Here is a 23323-nt window from a genome sequence, read left to right as displayed (position 1 = left end):
TAAGAGAATCTGGGCAGCAGTTCGGCATTTGGCGAGACTGCACAACCAGACGGATGGGCTATGCAGAGCCGCACAGACTCAGACTCAATACCTAAAGGACCTGAGCCGCAGGCTGGATGCTCGCAGTCCAGCTGCGAACGTGCTCGCAGGTGGAAAGGATTAGATCTGGAGATAAGGGTACGGTTCTGTACAGCGAGGTTGGGCACTGAGCAAATTTGGACCACTGGATATACTGAGAGTGTCCCAGAGAAACTGAAGGCTGCCGAGAAAAACAACAAGGCAATCTGTCCCAAAACATTTGTATTATCAGGAATTCAGCTCCCTAAGCTGACCTTGAGGCTGGTAATCATATCTCTCCGGGATGACATGACAGCAGATGCACTCTCCCGCCCCTACCTTCCTTTTGTGATTTGTGTGATCTGGGACCTGGACTACCACGACCACTGACGCACGTCCATCACTATCAACAAACTGTTTAGGCGGGAGCTAGGTCCTGGCTCCACAATGCCCTGACCCTCTTGTCTTCTGTCACCCCACCATGTTGCTATCCCAGGCTTTGAATGTGCAATATGCTTTTGCTGAGGTGGGGTTTTTTTTTTTGGAACCTTGTAAGGTGCTCATTATAAGCACAGTACAAAATGAAATTTTTTTTAACATAACTCTCCCACTGTTTCTGTTTTCCCTTTCCTGGGATTGATTGTGCTGGCGGCGCCCCTAGTGGCTGCGGCTGCAGACACCCATCTTCCCTATATTAGTTTTGTCTGTCCTACTCTTGGATGGTTGTTCTGAACGAATTCCGTTGTATGTATGATGATTAATTTCATTGTATGTATAATGACAATAAAGTTCTATTCTATTCTATTAAGACTGTCACTGTGGATCTCCCAAGCCACAGTGACAGCCTTAAACAAGTTTCAGTTTGAGTAAGATCTGTGGGGAAGGTTAGCTTTCTGGTAAAGTTCTAAAATTTGCATATTAAAGATTAACAGGAAGTATTGGTTATACATTATGCAACCTTGGAGATAGTTTTGACTGGATAGCTTTATCTTGTGCTGTCTGGCACAACTTTCTTGCTTTTTGTAACAATTTGTGGAAATAAAACTTTGAAACGAATCCTGCTCAATTCCAGTGGATTATTTAAGGAAAATGGATTATTTTGATTTTTATGGATTATTTAAAAAAAGTGGATTTAATTGAGAAAATTTCCAGCTGGAGCCGGGGCCACCCTGAGGCTAAAAAGGTAAAAAAGGGGAACCCGAACCACGACCGACACTATGTCATTTTGCAAGTTCATAATTAAACTAGTTATATTATTACCCAAAAATGCCTATGTATATGTGTACACAGACCACGTAGCCATGTGTAGCCATATGCATGTTTGGCTACATACCTACCCATATCAAAGCACCCGAAGATACAGTTTACCCAATCCTCTATAGATCAGAGCTTAATGTACATGTATCTACAGTTCAGTAATAACAGAACATTCTATCTCATTCGTATTTATACACATTATTTATATACTCTTCATATTTTTTCTTGAATTGTGCAATATTTGTACTTTGCTTAATTTCCTCATCTAAACCATTCCACAAACGCACTCCCCAAACTGATACACACATACTTTTAAGATTGCTGCAAACACATGGTTGTACTAAGGTACATTTCCCTCTCAGATCATACCTCCTCTCTCTATTCTTAAAGAAATTCTGAATATTCTTTAGAAGCATACTGTTTTTTGCTTTAAACATCACCTGAGCAGTTTTAAATTTTACTTAATCAATAAATTTCACAAGTTTTGATTTAAAGAATAGTGGATTTGTATGTTCCCGATACCAAACATTATATATCATTCTTAGTGCTCTTTTTTGCATTATACATATTTTTTGTAGAGAACTTTTATATGTGTTACCCCAAACTTCAACACAATACTTTAAATATGGCAATAACATTGTACAGTAAAGAGTGTGCAAAGTTTTATTATTCAAGATATTATTCAAGTTTTTCCTAATAGCCCTGTAATTTTTGCCATCTTATTACACAGGCGTTTGATATGGGGTTTCCAACATAGAAGCATATGTTGAAAAACTTGTTCAATCCGTACATTATTAATTTCCAAATTTACCATTGTGTTAATTTCTTTATTTCCAAACAACATAAATTTTTTCTTAGTTAAATTTAAAGATAATTTATTTCTATCAAACCAATATTTAAGTTTATCAATTTCTTTTCCAACATCCTCCAAAAGCTGTTTCAAATCATCCCCAGAACAAAAAATAGTTGTATCATCTGCAAATACAACAAAATTCAAAACATTAGTTACTCTACATCCATCCATACATTCGCTTCCGCTTATCCTGTTCAGGGTCGCGGGGGGGCTGGAGCCTATCCCAGCTGTCATAGGGCGAGAGGCAGGGTACACCCTGAACAGGTCGCCAGCCTGTCACAGGGCCAACACAGAACAACCTTTCACACTCACTTTCACACTGTCATTCACACCTATGGGCAATTTAGATTTGCCAATTAACCTAACCCCAGTAAGTGCATGTCTTTGGAATGTGGGAGGAAACCGGAGTACCCGGAGGAAACCCACGCAAGCACGGGGAGAACATGCAAACTCCACACAGAGAGAGGGAGAGGCCTGGGCCAAGGTGGAATCGAACCCAGGCCTTCCAGATGGTATTCTATCTGTGAGGCAGCAGTGCTAACCACTGCGCCACCATGCTGCCCTAGTTACTCTACATATATATCATCAGAGGTGGGAAGTAACGAAGTACAAATACTTAAGTAGATTTTTCAGGTATCTGTACTTTACTTAAGTATTTATTTTTCTGAGTACTTTTTACTTTTACTCCCTACATTTTTACACAAGTATCTGTACTTTCTACTTCTTACATTTTCAAACAGACTCGTTACTTTTTAACACGTCAGAGAGAAGTTTGCATTTCCGGTCAGTGCGCCGTCAGTCATCAAACGATCTGAGCCTAAACGGAGGAATAATAACACATAAGAGACAATCGTACTGGCGTATCCTCCATCATCGGGGCTTATCTCGTACAAAGGGATTAAATACGCAAACCCATATAATTAATGTATCATTTATAGCGCTATAATCGGGCCGGACCGAGTCTGTAAGTTGCGCTGCGGCACATAAACAGCTTAGCTAGCGCTACTGAAGAGGAGCGAGCATGAAGGGAGTAACGTGTGGCAGGTAAATGCAACGTTTCTAAATGCTCAACAAATATCAGCAAACACACAAAGTGTGTGCAGTTTGTCACACAGTGTGTCTGCTAGCTAAAAGAAGAGCTGCTGCATTTCAGGGAGAGCAAAGAGAGAGAAGTTCACTCAGAGATGGAGAAAGGGGACAGGAGAGGAAGAAGAGAGGTTAGAATTAAAGGTAAGGACTGGAAAATAAACTAAGTATGCTGACTTTGATTCAAAGATTGTATGAAAATACTGCAGTTTAGTGTGTAACAAGCAGGTTAGCTTGTTGTACTGTATTTACAGTAAAGCTCTGTGTTGGACTGGAGCACAGTGTTTGTGTTCATGGTCAGAGTTACATCAGTGCAGCAGAGATGAGTTTGAATCAAAGCTGCTGATGCTGAGATTCATTCACTGAATCCAACATTTCTACAGCCTGTATGCTGTCAGTGTAGGGGATGGAGATCAGCTCAGAGAGCTGTGAAATACTGGGTTACATCTTTGTGAATTCAGTTCATCCACACAGAGCAGTAAACCTCAGAGCAGCAGCGGCAGGTCAGCTGATCACAGCCTGCACACCAACATCATTTACTGCAGCTCACAATAGAAAGTTGTGATTCTTCTCCCCATGCAGAGCCACTACAGCTGATCTTAGGGTTCCTCCAACTTCTGAATCCCACTGTAACCCCTGAGTATCCTCATGTTGGTGTTTAGGTGGAGGCACAGTCACCCTCTACTATGGAGGACACAGAGAACAGAGCTGTGTTTAAATTCCCTTTCACAGTTTGTGTCCTACGTAACAGATTCAAGCTGAGTGCATTCATTAGGATTAAAATTTAGATTGGAATAATGTTTCTATTCTCATGTAATATTATTTTATATTATTACAATAATATATAACGAGGTTCGGTTAGTTTTACACAAAAATAGCAGGTAGAAACATCCTCCAAAGAACTACTTTTACTTTCTTACTTTGAGTACATTTCAGAGCCTGTACTTTTTTACTTTTACGTAAGTAGAGAAGTTGAACCAGTACTTCGACTTTTACTAAAGTATTTTTTAACACAAGTACTTGTACTTCTACTTAAGTACAGAATGTCAGTACTTTTGCCACCTCTGTATATCATTAATATACATAATAAACAATTTGGGACCCAATACTGAGCCTTGTGGAACACCACAAATAATATTCAAACATGAAGATTTGGACTGACCAATTTGTACATATTGTTGTCTATTATCAAGATAACTTTTCAACCAATTTTTTGCCAATAATGTTGACCTGGCTGATCTAAAACCATATTGACTTTCCATTAAAACATTGCTTTTTTCATTGAAATTCTCGAGCCTTGCCACAATTTCTCCATTATCTTAGAGAATTGTGAAAGTAAAGAGACTGGCCTATAGTTATTAAAATCATGAATATTACCAGCTTTGTGTAACGGAATAACTTTAGCTATTTTCATTCTCTCAGGGAATGTATCTGTTCTGAATGATAGATTACACAGATATATTAAAGGGGGACACAATTCCATCAATTACCTTTTTTATCATATCAGTATCATCACAGTCTGTTGAAAGTTTATTTTTACATTTATTTACCATTTCAATAATCTCTCTTTCTTCTACCGGTTTCAAAAATATTGAATTTGGATTATTAAGTCCACAAAACTCACTTATACTATTCTGCTCAGATGATATATATATTTCCTTGGACCCACATTAACAAAGAAATGATTAAATCTATTAACCACCTAATTTCTATTTGTAATAGGCATATTATTTTCTATAAAATAATCAGGATAATTAGCTTTGGTTGATTTATTTCTAATAATACTATTTAGTATATTCCATTTTCCTTAAAACTTAAGGGACCTTCTTGGCCTGCTTGTGTAGCAGGACTCCTGCAAGCATTGGGGGGGGGGGGCTCGTTTGCCAATCAGTGACACTGGTAACACCTGGGCCCAATGAGTGCCTGTGCTGTAAGTTCTCACAGATCAGTTGATGTGGGGCTTTCCTCCTTGAGACACTACTTTGGTTTTTGGTTTGGTTTCTTGCAATTGACAACATTGTATACAGAGTACACATATTATGGTTAGTTTAAGGTCTGCCTCTGTTCCTATAATTTTAAATAAACAACTTTTTAACTAACACTTGTGTGCGTTTTTTTTTGTTTTTTTTTGTCATGGCCGTACGGCCCGGTTTATGACACCAGTGTTTCTCAAACTGTGGGGCATGCAGGGTCACTATAGGTGGGGAGAAAAGTCCATCCATTCTCTTCTGCTTATCCTGTTCAGGGTCGTGGGGGGCTGGAGCCTATCCCAGCTGTCATAGGGCGAGAGGCAGGGTACACCCTGTACAGGTCGCCAGCCTGTCGCAGGGCTAATGCAGAGAGACAAATCTATGGACAATTTAGAGTGACCAATTAACCTAACCCCACTAACTGCATGTCTTTGGCCTGTGGGAGGAAACCCACGCACACATGGGAGAACATGCAAACTCCACACAGCGAGAGAGGCCTGGGCCAAGGTGGAATTGAACCCAGGTCTTCTAGATGTTGTTCCAGCTGTGAGGTAGCAGTGCTAACCACCAGGGAGAAAAGTTAAATGTTGGACATTGGATTAATTCTCAGGCTGGAACAAGGAAACATTAATTTCAAGCTTATAGTTAGGGCTGGATCAGGTTATGGTCAGGTATAGTTATGCTGCAATACACCTAGGCTGCTGGTGGGTTCCCACAAGGTGTCAGTATTTCTTCTTCAGTTGCCTCTTTTCATTCTGTGTTCATACAGCACTCTGCATTTAATCAGTATTTAACTCTGGATCTTTTCCACAGCATGTTTTTTTTTTTGGTCCTGTCGCCTTCCTCTCACCACCAGCTGGTTGTGGGAGATAACTGCCCCTCCCTGAGCCTGTGTCTGCCTGAGGTTTCTTCCCGTTAAAAGGGAGTTTTTCCTTCCCACTGTCATCAAGTGTTTGCTCATAGGGGGTTGTCTTATTGTTGGGGTTTTCTCTATATTATTGTACAATATAAAGCATGGTGAGGTGACTGTTGTGATTTGGTGCTGTATAATTAAAAATGAATTCAGTTAATTGAATTGTTGATCAGTCCAGATTGTTCTCTGCCCTTTGCCCTATCAATGGTGTCAAATAGCCTACTTGTCTTCCTGCTGCTTCAAAATGTGTAACTAACAGGACTCTGTATCTCTTTATACCCACAATTGTATTTAGTGGTTGTTTTCTGAAAAAATTCTAAGAATTGAGAAATAAGAGACTTGAACATATTTTCACATTTAGCATTTGTATGGGGGGAAAGGTTTACAGATATTTACCACATATTTACATATTTCGCAAAGCAAAAAGTTATTTAAAACATCAAATACATCAGTTTTAGGCTACTTTTTAATGTCTCTGTAGTGTTAAGTTGGGAAAATTAAACCAGTCGATGTATGAAAGGAATTTGTTATAAAAAAAAAATATGCAGAATAATTTCCTGTCAAATGACTAATCATTTCGTTGTTTCTGACTAAACGAAGCTGATTGTCAATAAAAGGATGAAATGAAAATCTGCTTTACGCAGCAAGATTTATGTGGGCGGTGCTTAGACTCAGGTAAGCTGCTCACAGGTTGAACGGTGTCACACCCGTTATTAGTCCTCCCCTTCAGAGAGGGAAGTGTTTATCTTGGGAGTGATTAAACCAAAGATGGGTGACAGGTGTTTGCAGTCCTGTGTTGAAGAAACTTCCACTTCAACGATTCGATTTGATACCAAACACTGGAAAAAAGGTAGGCACTGCCTGCCATTAGCTTCATGATGCACTTTAACGGATTCGGTCCTTCTGTTTAAAACAAAGTCAGCTTATATGCACGAGGGTGACAAAATTAAATAAATGAGCGTACAGATCTGTCCTTGTGCGTGCGCGTTTCCATTTGGACAGTTAATGGGGTTTTTCTCTGCAAACGCGCTCCCGTCCTCCAAATTCACGGCCGAGACCTTTTTTTTTTTTTCCAGGAATTAGGTTCAACAAACATAAACATAAACTCTGCCGACTTCCCAGTTCCAGACCCGCTGATCGGAGTTAGTCCAATCAGCCCTGAGTATCTTCACTTTGAGTGGAGCTCCAATTTAAACGGGCAACGGGTATATAAAGCGCAGAGCCTCCATTTCAATTCAGTGGACAGAGAAATACCTCAGTGCTGAAAGGGATATTTATCTTAACCCTCTATACCATGGCGTTGGTAACAAACCACTTTTTGGCCCTCACACCCCCATTTAATTATTTTTTTTTTAAGTAAATCAGAAGTTCACAAAGTCTGATGATGAGTCTTTGAGTAATGAATTTGAGGTAGGTGTGGTTTTGAGCTTTTGTCTGGAACAGTTCTTTTTGGGGCCATACTGTAGCTGACTTGCACTTACTGCCAGCAGGTGGTCAGATTTCACTTTTCAACATGTTTAAAATTAAATAAAATTGCTTAAAAAATATCTGCAATGTGCACGAATATGTTTAAAAAAAAAAAAGCATATTTGATTGAGTGAATAAATTTTTTTTTGTCTGTATTCATATACTAAAATGTTTTTTTCATTCATTGCCTCAAGGCAACATTGCACACTTAAACCACTTTTATTTGAACAATGATATGCTTATGGATGGAGATGTGCAAGGACGAATAGTTATCAACATAATCAGCTTTTTGTGCTGTATTATCTACTATTGCTTACAGGAAATGGAAGCACATATATTCTGTGGGTGTACGCAACATGACCAAGCAATTAGGCTGTGACCACTTCTAATTTTATGCTTCCTAATTTTGAAATCAGATGTCCCATCTGATGACAATGAGTGGATGAGGCAAATGAGAGATGGAGGTCAAGGTTCCCAGCAGTTCTCCTGTGGTTCCATGGGGCAAGTCAGGGTGTGGGCCCCTGGGGTCTGCTGGTGGTCAGGGATCCAATTTTTCTTGACCCAGTCATGGAGACCCTGCTAGGGTATCGTGTAGGGATGGCACGATACCACTTTTTTATGTCCGATACCGATACCGATATTTTACATTTGGATATTGGCCGATACCGATATAAATCCGATATTTAAAATTGATCCAGGCATTTAAAAACATTAAAAAAAAAAAATGAAGTCAACAGTCTCTCTCACAACAAAATCAAAGTCTTTTAGTTGTCCCACATACAAGACTAAGGACCAGGGTGGGCAGAGCTTTTTAGGCAGTGGCACCAAAGCTCTGGAACTGTTTACCACTCCAGCTCCATTTAGCTGACTCTGTGGCATCAAAAAATAGTTGAAAACATTTCTGTTTAACAGGCTTTCTGGTTTCTGACTTTATTTTTATTCTTTTTCTTTTAATATGGTAATGTTATTTTTTTAACATAGTGTTTTCTGGGGGTGGGGGGGTGATATTGTGTTTTAATTATTGTACAGCGCTTTTCTGTCTGTGAAAAACACTATATAAATAAACTTTACTTACTTACAACAATAACTATCACCTGAATCCTGTTGCTTCTGTGTGAGAAGGTGATGCTTATGGCATGTTGCAAATTTCATTAGGGCTGCAACTATCAATTATTTTAGCAATTGTGTATTCTATTTATATTGATTACCCAAGTAATTGGATAAGAAATACTTTTTTCATATTAACAGTTCATCTGCATATTTTAACTTCTGTACTGCAGTTTTTCCCTGTGTGAAACAAACAGGGTGGATGGAGCAGCTACAAAGTTCTCTTTTCTTTACTTACTGATCAGGTGGTTGATGAAGGACCTCCAGCTGTTTCCCAGTAAAGGTTTAATGGAGGTTACAGGGACTAAAAGGCTTCTTTTGGACACTAGAAAAACATTTCCTTCTGCTCCATCTGAGCTGACCGGCTCCGCCTCTTTCCGCTTGTGGAGACTGACTGCACGTAAATCAGCTGACTGCTGCTGTTGCATCATCAGTGTTCATGTGAAAAACTAGGGGCTGCGTGAGCGCAATCTTGTAATGCTTTATATTTACAAGCATTCTCCTAAATACGTTTCTACTGCATTTCTATATTTAGTCACAAATCAGGGATTAAAGTATCAAAAATATTTTGACGGGGAAGGGGTTCTTCCGGTACCGGACGGTCAGCAGTGCTAATAGCTGCACTTGCTAGCAGTATGTCCGGGAGCTGAAGTAGAGAAAAACATGTCAGCGATGATCGCTCAGTGTCAAAGGGAATCCGTCGCAGCGACGGAGAATCTGAGGGGGTTGTTTTCTATCTCCTGATCCCCCACTCCATTCCAGTAGGTGGTGGTAATGCAGCTCTAAGCTGGTTTGGTCAACCGTAAACCGACAAGAAGAAGAAGATGACTGAGCCCTGTAATGCAGCTAATGTGAGCGAAACGTTATTTAATGTACCGGATTACATTTTTTCATTTTTTTCCGATATCCGATCCAGTAATTTAAGCCAGTATAGGACCGATACTGAATATCGGATCGGCGCGTCCCTAGTATTTTTCCAGGCAACAGTGAGCCAGTCAAGGGGACTGTGCTGGGGCACCATGGTGACAGTATCACCAGGTGAAGGGACCACCAATCTTGAGCCAGGGCTGCAGCATGGTCTGATTTTTATAGTTTCACAGAGTTTTACATCTAACTGAAACAAAGCAGGGTGGCATTCTAAGTCTTTCAGCTTGCTTGCCAGTGTGCCCTGTGTCATACTTGTTTTTCTTTAGTTTTTTTCGTGATTTACTGCAATCCGCACACACATGCACACCCTACACCACTCTACTTCAGTTGTTTAAGTTTGTTTAATAAATAATGTCCACCTGATTGTCATGGCCTCATGAACCAGCCACACCCAACTGCTGTTTTAAATATTGCCTTTGCAAAGGGTAGCCAAACAGCAAAGAGGGGATAAAAGGGGGCTTGTCCTTAAGAGGGCAATGGGAAATGGCTTGTTTCAGACAGTGGATGAGCTGCAGGGTTACACCAAGGCCTAGTATGAAAGAATTATTTTGAACTGTGAGTAAGGCAGAGCAACTCTAACATATTCAAAGAATAGAAATATAGAGCTTGAAATAAACATAGCAGACCCCCTTTGTGGCTCTTGTGTCTTGCAGAAAAGTAGCATATTGCCACACATTTTTCACAGTTTAAAGTATTTAATTATGTTAATTGTTAAATTGTGTGTGTGTGTGTGTGTTTTGTTGTTGTTTTTAATCAGAATATGTGCTGAACAAGTTCTTGTGATAAAATGACTTTCCTTTCTGTGTAGTCTTAATGGACAGCAAGAAGAGACACCTCAAACTCATCGTCATCGTGGCATCGGTGATACCCATTGTTATCTACTTCATTGCTAGCAAGCTGTTAATGTATAGGCACACTCCTGCTCACAAGAAGCCTCCAGCATCATCAGCAGAGCAGCACTGGGAGGATCCTGGACCATATCATGTGGCCTACCAACGAAACTACAGATTCATCATGGATGACACGCCAACGTGTAGGACCACGACTCCTTTCCTCATTCTGGTGGTTCCTGTTGCACCCAGTGATGTGGAGAAACGGAATATCATCCGGCAGGCATGGGGAAATGAGAAACTGGTTCTGGGTCAGCAGGTAGAGACTGTTTTCATAGTGGGCCTACCCGGGGGAGAAGAGGCTAGACAGCAGCAAGAGAAACTACAGCAGGAGAATCAGCAGCACCATGACCTGATTCAGAACAACTTTCTAGACAGCTACCACAATCTGACCATCAAGACTATGGTCATGCTGGAGTGGCTGGCTGCACACTGTGGTGAGGCTTCCTTTGTCATGAAGATTGACTCAGATGTGTTTCTCCATGTCCCAAATCTGGTCAAACTGTTGCTGGATCCTAGTACAGCTAATCAAAACTATATCACAGGGCTGGTTTGGTGGCATGGCCCTGTTTTAAGAAACCCATTCATAAAGTTCTACATGCCAAGGTCTGTGATTGCTGAATCAGAGTACCCCCCATATCCTCTGGGCCTAGCCTACGTCATGTCACTCGATCTTCCAGGGAAGATCTTGGGAGTCTCACCTCAGGTCAAACCGATCTACATTGAAGATGCCTATTTGGGCATGTGCCTGAAACGCCTGGGCATATCTCCTACTGACCCCCCTGAAAGAACTATGTTTCTCGTCAATCCCACACATCCTCTGAGCAGCTGCAGTCTTTCGAAGGTGATAGCTTCAACAACAACAGGAATCTCACAGATGAAGAGCTACTGGGAGAGGGTCAGACAGGGAGTTCACTGCTGAACTTTATCAAGTTTTTTCCAAGCCTGAATTTTGACTTATTGTTATTGGACCTTAGATGTGGCAACCTGAAACTGGCAGATAATAAATAAATAAATAATAAATAAGGCATATTCATTATGTGGCAAAATGGAAGCACCTTTGTTGCATGGTAGGATATAAAAAATGCCAAATCTGATCATCAAGTCAATAGCACTTCAAAAGAGTGAGAGATCCTTTGAAAGAGTTGAACATTGTGGCACCTAGTTTGTAAGAGGCTATTTGGTGGGTGGACTCTATTGAAGGTACATAGCAGACCTGAGCCCCAGGGAGTAGACGGGACTCTCTGGAGTCTACACTCTGGCAGTGGTGGAGATTTAAGGCCTTTACACACCGGACGCGTAAAATTTGTGCAAATGTTTCATGCATTAAAAATATTTTTCAGACTCATCTCTTCTTCATGCAGTTGTTCACACCAAACACATAATTTCACAGGATGATTTATTTTTGTCTGTTATGGAGGAATCTGAGGGACACTAATGTGAAGAAGGAGGAGAAAGACATAAGGAGTGGCCAGGCAGGTGGAAAAAATAGGAAGAGGTGGAAGTATATGGATGTAATGCCATTAGTTGACTGGTTTATTCAGTAACTCACTAACTATGCAATTTTGAGCTGATCTGTTTGCTCCTCACTGCATAAACTTTTCAATTCTGATTCAGTAGCACATACAACAATCTAGATGATAGATGAGGAAGAGACAGGAACAGCAGAGGAGCTATCTGATAAAGCAGAGAGAGTGAGGTGGAGCGAGAGGAAGAGGGGGCATGGTTTGATGAAGAGTCTGTCATCCAGGCAGGTAGATGCTGTGTGAAACCTCAATTTAAAAAACTGTTAAATTCTGAAACATTTCACCATTTATCCATAAGGCTTTGTCAGTCAGAAATGAAGGAAATGAATTACATTTTTAAAAAAATATGCTGTTATGAAAAATTGCTTTAAAATATCTTTTATTATGTTCATGAGTTGAAAGAAATAGAGTTTAAGCATGAAACATGAGCTATTTTGTGTTTACGTTTTTCTTTTTTTTAGATATTTTGAAATTTCACAGTGCAGTTTTTTTGTATGAACAATGAAACTCCAAATTAGACATTGAGTGTTTTCCCATGTACAGCACAAACACTGGAACTAGATACAAAGAGTAACTTTTTTTTTTTTAACATGTTCAGTGTAAACAGCAACACCACAAAGAACCTCACAATATTTTTGAGCTGTAAAGGGACAGTGCAAAGCATTTGTAAAGGTAACCCACGGTGAACATGGGCATACGGCCAGGGCAGTTGTCCAGCTGATGAAGAGAAGGACTGGAAGAAGGTTTGTCGTGCGCTCAGAGCCTCTACTGATGCTCTGTTTCCTCTGAGGCTTCGGATGGGAGCAAGAATACTTTCTGCATCAGCATCTTCACCTGGGCCTCTGCGGTCTGGATGCTCAGAATTGTTCAGGAAATTGGACAGATAGCTTTCACAATACTGTCAGCTACATCAGGGCAGACTTACAGCCTTCTGTAGTATACCCTCCAGTGTTGGATGAGACTTCCAAAGGCATTTTCAAGAACCTGGCGGGCACTGGAGAGGCGGTAACTGAATACCTGCCTAGCCTCCTGAAGGTGGCGTCCTGGATAAGGTCGAAGGAGGGAATGGTTTCACAGGGAACACCTCATCAGCCACATCCAGTATAGCACTGATCCCAGGTCTGGTGTAGAAGTTAGAGGAGAGGAAGGTGGGACATGGAGGTCATCTGATTGAAGGGATTTTCCAAGATGGGAATTGGCAAAGATGCCTCCATCGCTGTTGCTGCTAAAACTATCTGTTTGTGATATTGATATGCTGCAGAATTGGCATCTGATCAGATGTCCTCATTATGTTATTGCTTTAACACTAAACATCAAAGGAGCCATAAATGTCACACGTCTTAAAAAATGCTTTTTTATTTTTTAAAATGATTTCACATGGTCACTTATCAGATAGCAGTGTGCCTCATTGAACTGAAGAAGACTTTATTTCATCCACTTTTCTGAAAAGTTGATGAAGGCCAAGACTTTGTTTCCAAGTTGGAAAGCGATTGATTTTGATATTAGGCAATTATGATGTGATATTTTATGGCATACAGAGTAACTAAATGAATGCTGCAGTCTCTCAAAGAACATTAAATAACCACCTGTACTGTAGTGAATGTTCGATCCTCCTGCAAGGCTATATGGGGAATGTCATGTGACTACAAATAAACTGGTCAATAATGTGAATACTACAGTTGCAGTTTGTCGTACTTCCAGTAGATGGCAGACTTTGATTAGATAAAGTTTATGCTCCTAAAAGCTAAACAAGTACATTTAATGTGCTGCATATTTGTTTTAAATTCACAATATAATTTGTCTTCTAAACACAAGTACACAAAATACTTCCATTAAATAGCAATCATTTAATATCTATTTAAAACACATTGGTTTTATGTATTTCATGCTTGATCAAAAATGATGCCTCACGTGTTTGGAAAGAAAAAAAAATTATCCAAATTGATGGAATTTTTAAATGCTGTTAAAATACATAAGAGACAAACTATTATTAATTATGTTTAGCTAACAGTATCTTGTCAGATATTTGTGAGCAGTGACAGGGAGGTCTACATCCTGTTCTATGAGACTATACCATCAAATTCTGAAGTCCAGCTCAAGAGAAACTTATTAAATACAACACTATAACATTTATCAGAGGACTTTATTTACGTCTAAAGAAAATGGACCACAACACTTAGAGACTCGCACACAAGCTTTTAGAACCACCGACCTGAACACATCAGGAAGCTCAGGAGGAGTGCCAGGGTCCCTCTCATCATTGTGTCAAGAGGAGCAGCCATGCCGAGTCTGCTGTTAATCCCCTCTGTCATCAGTCTGGGGTTGGTGAACATGGAGACGGTGGTGGACAGACCCAGAAGAGCAGCAGGACACACACACAAAGTGGTTCACACAGATGGGACATGTTGAGCAACAAGACAAAGCAACAAATGGCTCTGGCTCATCAGCAGCATTTTAGGCAGGTGGTCATCAGGACATTGTACTGACATAATCAAAATATTAGGGCTGAATGCAGTTTGTTCAGGCTCTGGACCTTCAGTAGAAATTAACAGTGAATGCTGAAATCTTGATCCAGTGGGTTCCAAAAATGACTTGAAAGGAAGGACGTGTGCCTGATTGTCTAACTGCAACTTTTACAAACTGCACACCTTACACAAAAATATGAAATCTGTGCTGTTTCAAGTTTACAACAATGAATGAGAACATTAGAAGCAGCAAAGAGTTTCCTGCTTTTCTGTCACACAGTCCACGCAGCTCATCTGAGTGCTGTGGCTCGCTGCTAGTGTGCCAGCTGCATGAGAGCTAATCCTCAGCTCGGGGAACAGTACTCCCCATAGGTTTGTCATCACTTTTTAAAAGTTGTTTAAAGAATATTAAAGTATGTATGAAAGAATGCTGATCACGATTGCAGCTTTTTAAAGCAAATTACAATTTTTTAATAAGGGGGTAAAAAATCAGCAACTAACATGCTCACAACTAGTGATCATACAATGGTTTGCCTCTTTTCTTCCCTTGAGTGCATGTTTGTAATCGGGTTATGTGTTTTCATTCATTTCCGGCTCTGATCTGTTCTGATCATATGATCTGACCTCCTGCTGACTGCAGCCTGTAACCACAAAACAAAAAAAAAAAAAAATCAAATATGGACATCTTGTCTGCCATGCTCTCTCTCTCCCTCTCTTTCTTTCACACACACTTTTAAAAAGTGCTCTTGCAAAACACAGTGAGGTTTGTTATTTTATGCATTTTGTGACACATTGTGGAAGTGGTGACACACTGCTTGTTACATGCCTTATAATTAATTAATTACTTAACAGTTTTGACTCCAACACCTTAAACTGTCCTTGAGGTGTTGGACGTCCAGGCTTGGGATTGTGTAATGATGTCTGGATCCGCCTGGACCCACCTCTTTAAGACCATGACCAGTAATCACTGCCAAAAAAAAAAATTGGAAATCTGAAGGTCACACACACTTTGGCATGCTAGTGTGAGTACACTCTAAGTGTCTTGGGTTTTACACAGCGATGCCTTTTGTCACTTCTGATAGGTGATTCCAAAAAAAAAAAAAAAACTTAAAAAGCTGCAACTCTTGCCACTGCTGGGGCATCTCTCTCTACCCTCGCTCTCTTTGGCTTTATTTATTTATTTTTTTTGCTTCTTTTCAGACTAATTCCTGTCTCCGCCCCTTAGACAGTTTGTTTTAGTATGTGTGTGCTGTATATGTGTGCTACTAGTTATATATCGTGTCCCTGCTTCAGGTATAAACACAAACCCTCACAGAGACTATACAGACTTTCCAATTTGTGCACACACACAACACAGGAAATTGCTCATCTTCTTTCATTCCTTTGATGATATCAAAAGGCCTTGAGTTGATGGATCCCAGAATGATTTACTGCGTGTATTTTTTTTTTTCTGTGTGTAGCTTAGTTGAGGATTGGATATAATTTATGTTCCTAGGAAACAAAGGCTTTTCTCAGCAGTGTGTCGCAGGAGGAGGAGGAGGAGGAGGGAGTGTGTGTTTTAAACTTACTGACGCTAAGAAGAAGTTCAGCATACAAACAAAAAGACAGACATACCAAAGGCCAGTGAATAAAAACGATTGCAGTATTGTTAAGCATAAAAAGACAACTTTTTTCACAGATAAAGGGAAACAGAAGGATTGTGGTAATTATGCTCTTGGCTAACATGCAAGCTCGATTTAAACTTCATTTCCATTTAAGTCATGACGACCAGGCAAAATTGGAGATTCTCAAGGTGTTTTTTTTTTTTTTACACTTGCCCCAAAGTGTTTGAAAGTAGAAAATATATAAAATCCTCTCCAGCTGAGCTCTTTGCGGGCCAGGTGTCCTCACAGACTACCTCCCTCCTATGCCCCCTGCAGACCGGCTGTCCTCTCAGTCACCCTGAGAAAACAGACTGCACTGCAGGGTCATGCACTTGAGCTGGTCCTGTTTTGGCCACACACATTAACATGCTCCTCTACATGCAAAATCACAGTGTCTGAGTTAAAGCCAAGCAACTGTAAAGCTAGTACAATGAATAATTTCTAAAGTAAAAATGGATCCAACAACAATATGAAAAGAACGTGCCAATATGACATTGGACTACTTTGCTTTGCTGCACTTCTATCAGCTCATTGTTTAGCTGTGCAGCCCTCAAATATTGGCACACTCTGACCTGGCATGGAGACAGTAGTGTGACAGTAGAGTGAATACTTATCATTTGTCAGGTGGCCTCAAACAAAACTCTGAGTAAACACTTTTGTTTCTACCTGTTTCGTGGATGTCAAATGTGCACCAGCACCATTATCACAACAACTTTATCAGGTAACATCATGTCAGTTTTGTGTTCGCAGTTTGTTTCAGTGTCCTCATGTTGCCAAAACCACTTACAACTTTTGATAAATACAATCTTTGTGTATAATTGCTTCAGTTATAAAGCTCATCAACTTGGAATAAAGCTTGAGCTGCTACAGTAGCATGTAACTGAGACTGATTTACTACACAGAAACTGGACTACAGTTTATTATTTGACACATTTACATTGGCAGACACTTGAATACCAGTAAAGCACATCTGAATTAAAGAAAAATGTAACTATAGAGACACATATGGGATGTTTTGTGCTTTCTGTGTCATGCCTCCTCTCCCTCACACACACAAATACCATGAACAAACCATTAATGTGAAAGTTAGTCAGCCTTCTGTGGTGATTTAGGAGTAGCAGACAGTGTGAGGGTAAAGGCCAAGCTCTGGGTCTCATTCAGTCTCTCTCCATTCACCAGCCCATAAATAATCACACAGGCACAGACTGACACAAGTAAGAGTTTGAGATGAAGGATGGAGGGGAAAAAGACATAGAGGTGGTGTCTTTTGATGACTGAGAGAAGCAGACAGGTGTGGGAACAGAGGGAAAAGCAGAAGTCCTGCTGGTTCCAGCTCAGTGTCAAAGAGTGGAGAGGGACTTGGATCAGTCATACAGAACAAATGCTGTTTGGAAAAATTACAAAAACAATTTAGTTACCTCCACTTAAGTCTCTGCAGATGTGATTATGAGCTTGTGACTAAGATCATTATCATTATGAATCAATTTTTTCACCAATAAAAACAAAAACAAAAACACTTCACCTGAAAAATGGGAAAAAAAAAAGAAAAACATAAGTGTTCTGGACATAACATCAAAGCCATATTTAAGTCTGAAACACTGTAAACAATTTTAATTTACACACTGCTGCGTTTCTTGGTCATACTTCACAGTAATAATAATGATAAGCTATTAAAAATTCAGGGCTTGAGCCAACCATTACAAATAAAATATAACCTTCATTAGGTGCACTTTGCTAGTACTGGGTTGGACCCCTTTTGCCTTCAGAGCTGTTTTAATTCTTCATGGCACAGATTCAACAAAGTGCTCGAAGCATTCCTCACAGATTTAGGTTCACGTTGATGTGAGAGCGTCACACAGTTGCTGCAGACTTGTCGGCTGCACATCCATGATGTGAATCTCCTGTTCCACCACATCCCAAAGGTGCTGTGTTGGGCTGAGATCTGGTCACTCTGGAGGCCATTAGAGTGCAGTGAACTCATTGCCATGTTCAAGAAACCAGTTTGAGATGATTTGAACTTTGTGCCATGGCGTGTTATCCTGCTGAAACAGCCATCAGAAGATGGGTGCACTGTGGTCATAAAGGGAAGGACACGGTCAGCAACAATTCTCAGGTAGGCTGTGTCATTTAAATGATGCTCATTTGGTACTGAGGAGCCCAAAGTGTGCCACGAAAACATCCCTGATACATTACACCACCAGCAGCAGCAGCAGCCTGAACCACTGATACAAGGCAGGGTGGATTCATGCTTTCATGTTGTTTATGCCAAATTCTGATCAAACTGAGTGTCTGATCAGACACTCATCAGACCAAGCAACATTTTCCAATCTTCTATTTTCCAGTTTTGGTGAGCCTGTGTGAACTGTAGCCTCAGTTTTCTGCTCTGAGCTAACTGGAGAGGCACCATCTTTTTGCAGGTGCATTCAGAGATGCTCCTCTGCATCCCTCTGTTGTATCAAGTGGTTATTGGAGTTACTGCTCTCTTCCCATCAACACTGGCCATTCACCTCTGACCTCCGACATCAACAGGACATTTTCACCCAGAGAACTGCCGCTCACTGGATATTTTCTCTGTTTCTGACCATTCTCTGTAAACCATAGAAATGGCTGTGTGGGAAATCCCACAGATCAGCAGTTTCTGAAAAACTCGAATCAGCCCATCTGGTCACCCGTCTTCCCCATTCTGATGCTCAGTTTGAACTTCAGCATGCAGTCTTGTTCATGTCTCCACGCTTAAATGGATGGAAAGAGTTGCTGTCACATTATTGGTTAATTAGATATTGTTGCTTATGAGAAGCAGAACAGGTATTTACTCCCTGAGGATGCTTCAGTGACAAGGAGTCTAAAAGGAAGAAATCAAAGGATGAGTCCATGTTTTCCTGAGCAGAATTGTCAGCTCTGTGTACTCTGCTTTTTTTCTTCTCTTTACATTTAGTCAAATTCCTCTTCACCACAAGGACCCCTGCCACTAAGGTTCTCACGATCCCTGTCACAGAGTCACTCTGCGGGCTGTGAGAATCACTGGTAGCCCCTGCTGCTGGAAGCCTCACGCTGTGGTCAGCCCCCTCAAAACACACATGCAGTCACAGACAAAAACACACATAAACATGTCACAGATTCATGTATGTTGTATATACACAGAATTAAACAAGCATACATAATGGCATACAGTCTCGTTCTCCTGATTTCTCTCCAGCATCCTCTCTCCTCTTTCTCTCACAACAAACACAGCTGTCTGCACTGCTCTGCTACACATGTAAAACAAAAAAAAAAACTCCAGCATGAGGTGTGTGTGTGTGTGTCTTTGGTTTATCACAGGATTTATTAGATATCTCCTCGGTAATCACAACTTGTGTTATTTTATAGATGGTTGATATTAAAGTCCCGGCAATGAGAATAATTTCATATTAAAAGTATACATAATAGTCTTATAGTGACAGCAGTGAGAAAGTTATATTAGCAGAAATCAGGAACAGTATTATTTGAAGCGCAGCTGCTATAGTAAAGGTGGGTTCATAGTTGCATCTCATGGTGAATGCTTGCTGTATCACTGGTGCTTCCATGGTAGGAGTTAAATCACATCTGACTGTGATCCACTGGAAAGTGCACCTTGTAATGCAATCATTAAAAGGCTCCAGCGAGCAAACTGGTGTCACTAAACAAACAGAATATTCTTGAATCTTTCCCTGATCTACTTTCATTCTCCCATTTTCACAATACTTCACCTAGAAATACTTGATGTGCATTTCCTGGCTTCCAGTACTGCTGGCAATGATTTCTCTGCAATTTACACACTTTGCAAAGCCCCCCCCCCTCCAGCAGGCTAATATTTGACATCTGGAATACAAAAGTGGAGAAACCTAACAAAGACACAATTATATTCCTGCTCTCTACCCAAAGTGCCACAGATATACAGGCTTATCCAAGCTTGCTTTCTGCTTAGGGTGGCTCTGTGGCTTCCTTTTGTATTTTACTTTCAGCCAGACTTGACAACAAACATTTAAAACGATTCACATCACGATAATGTTTTTTGAAGTACGCGTGCAGCCGCATTGATGGGAAATCAAAGAGAATCAGCGTTAATGACCACTTCTGATAAACCAACCTTAAGGAGACACTTGATGTGGGATTTTTTTTGTGTAATTTGTCACTGATCTTTAATTATAATGAACCAGACTGGGCTCCTGTTGCTAATTACATGTTTTGCAAGAAAGCTGTTACCATAGAAAGGCCGACTGGAATTCAACCCCACCTGTTACCACAAAGACTCGCAGCTCTGGTTTCTGTTTGCTGTGCGCTGACTGGAGCTGCAGTAGGGTTAGGGTTAGTAATATTGATATATGTGAGGCCTTCACTCATCACTGTTGTAGTGGTATAACTGTAAAGTAAGCAAATTAGGTTTTGGCCAACATCTCTAAACAATTTTTAGCATGTTTTTGTTTCATGAGTGTTTTGGGAGTTTTTTTTTTTGTGTGTGTGTGTGTGTCTTTCTTGTGTGCTGGCGTCCATCCTCGCAGGACGTCTCACTGCAGCCCATTAGCAGCACTGATGACTCTGAGCACAAACTGCAGTGAGAAACGTCATTAACATCTGTTTGTGGTCCGCACAGAGAGGTTTAAGGCCATGTGAAAACAAAACAACAACACTGACGAGGCTAACAACTGCAGAGTCTGGGGCAGGGACCCAACGTGGTTTCCCATGACTAGCCCCCCCCCCCCCCCCCCCCCCCCCCCGTCTAACCCTCCTTCGCCTTTTCTGTTTTTCTTTCTCTCTTCTTCCCACTCACTGTCCATCATGAAATCCCACCCTGTCTTCCTCTTCTCTTCTTCTGCCCCTCACAGTTCCAGTCAAATGGTTTTTGCCTCCGTGCTTTCCCAATGTCCTGGCATCTCACTGTCACCTCCTCTTCTCATCTTTCCTTCTCTTCCTCCCGTTTGTTCTAAAATGAAGTGCCACAGTTTAGAAGTGTCCATATACAAGCCGCCAACATTCTTCCTCCCCTATGGTGTTTCTTCTGTATTTAGGTGTGACCGCAGAGCCCATATTCACAAACCTTCCTAATACTAAATACTATCATAATTCTTAGACTTACATTTTGTAAAAATTTCCCCTTAACTTTAGGATCAAGTGCTGGTAAAGATAAAAGCCCTACTAAGGTGGAAAATCTGTCAGAGAAGGAGAGAACTTTTAAGAGGCTTCAGAAATTCTTAAGCTGAGGAGAAAATAGTGTGAAGCCAAAATATAGAGCTCCAGGAGCGAACCGGAGCCATGACACTTTTTGAGGAAAGCCACCTTAAGCCACCGCTGCCCGTAGCTGACGGTAGCTGGCTCTTGCTCATGAGTATATCTGATCTTTACTTTGATATCACTGTGAGCATTTCTAAGATAAACCAAATACTCTTTCTATTGCAGCATCCTGAAGTACCATTTAGACAATATTACTGAAAAGCTGCCCCCATACTGTACACATACTGTACCCATACTGTACCCAACCAACCACACACCGACCCTTACCCTGACCCCCCCCCCCCCCCCCCCCACACACACACACACACACATTGCTGCATGTGTATGTTCCTACATTGTGTGTGTGTGTGTGTGTCTGTAGTGAGGGTGTGATAGGGTGCAGGTGGCAACCTAATCATCACTGCAAAGCGCTATTAATATACTAGAGTGAGAGGAGCACACACTGACACACAGGAAATATGAAACATATGCAGAATGATATGCAGAAAGAAAAGAGAAGTAGAAGAAGAAACATATGGAGTCCCATGTTCTGTATTATCAAAAAGAAGCAGTGACAAGTTAAGTGAAAGAGAAACTGGAATAAGAAAAGTAGCATGGACACTGTTCTCATTTTCCTTCAGTGTTCCTGGCTCCAGACCAAACGCAGTCTGCCTGCCTCCCATGGGGAGAGTAACTCCAGGCCTGAATTCCTTTGTGTTATTTCATGTTTCCTTGCTGCCGCAACAATCTTTGCTCGAAGAACTTTAGCAATCTTGTAAAACACATTCTACAGACAGCTATGTGCAGCATGGACGCTCATGCAGCCTGGTTGGCATGTACACACATAAACACATACAAGCATGCTGCGTGATACACAGAATGCAAGCCCATGTACACGAACACTCCTGCTGCTTTAGATGCCTGGTTTTCGTGTCTTATTCACGCTCCTCAAAGCTTCGGACTGAGGAGTTTGGGAGGAACTAAGAGAGAAAAGTTGCACACACAGAAGTCATTTCCGCTGTGCTGGGGAGGTCTTCGAAGGGTCAAGCCTTCCACAGCCACGACTGTGTGAATCACATAAACACTGAGTGAAACACTCCCACGTTGTACCCGACTGGAGCCCTCCTTCACTGCTCACACAGCAGGAGCCACACTTAGCCTACTGCACACCACTTTGTTCTGTACTATTAAGAGTTTTTCAGGAAGGAAATGTTGTTGCGTATCTTGAATGTCTCTTCACGGTTTGACAGAGGTGAAATTTTTTTTTTACCTCTTATGGATGTAAAAATAGATGTAGGAAACATCACAGCACAAATTCACACAGCTAGTGTTGGACTAGCCAGCAAAAGCATTACAAATACTCAGGATAATGCAGATGACATCAGGTTATTTTCTCAGACTTTAGAGCGTGCTTCCAAAACCACAGAAGATATTATACAACCATTTTCATAGGCTGAGTAGTGTTAACCAGCTTTAACAAACTGACCTATATGAGTAAAGCTAGTATTTGTGAAATGTACTCTAATGCCCTGATTACACTGCCAGTTCATGCTAGGTGAGGTTAATCATTTTGCTGCATTGATCTCTTCCCTTGAGAACGTCCCGCTTTAGTGTTTCGCTGTAAAGCAGCAGATCAAACATAGCTGCGAAGGATCTGACTCTGTGTGTTTGTTTTCTCGCACTCCCGTCAAAATCTGTTCCTCTTTCTCAGCCTCGCAAGTGTGCTCACGCAAACACGCAAGTGCAGGCTCACACAATGCAAAGCTGCTCTTTAACAGGACCAAACCCACAGAAGCCAGCTGATGTTGGTGAGAGAGTCGGGCCGGGGCTACAGGTCGATTCCATGTACAGCAGGTGAAAAATGGAGGTTAAATGATTAATGAGTCTTGATTTTGTTAGTGTGCCACCTGATGATGTTGTATCACATTTGAGTCAA

At 40.9% G+C, this 23323-nt stretch overlaps 1 protein-coding gene across 1 annotated transcript; it reads left to right on the top strand.

The window, feature by feature from the left end:
- The first annotated feature begins 10450 nt into the window (after positions 1-10450).
- On the top strand, positions 10451-11462 carry b3galt11 (beta-1,3-galactosyltransferase 11). The gene has a single exon (XM_030741278.1). The coding sequence runs from the start codon at positions 10451-10453 to the stop codon at positions 11447-11449; it is 999 nt and encodes a 332-aa protein (XP_030597138.1). The 3' UTR covers positions 11450-11462.
- The last annotated feature ends 11861 nt before the right edge of the window (positions 11463-23323 follow it).

Source organism: Archocentrus centrarchus, chromosome 1 (assembly GCF_007364275.1).
Source record: "Archocentrus centrarchus isolate MPI-CPG fArcCen1 chromosome 1, fArcCen1, whole genome shotgun sequence".
Taxonomy (NCBI): Eukaryota; Metazoa; Chordata; class Actinopteri; order Cichliformes; family Cichlidae; genus Archocentrus; species Archocentrus centrarchus.
Note: the sequence above shows the minus strand (reverse complement) of the source record. Positions and strands in the feature narration are given on the sequence as shown.

Excerpts from the sequence above, each read along its gene's own strand:
- b3galt11 (XM_030741278.1), top strand. The coding sequence starts at position 10,451 with ATGGACAGCAAGAAGAGACACCTCAAACTCATCGTCATCGTGGCATCG.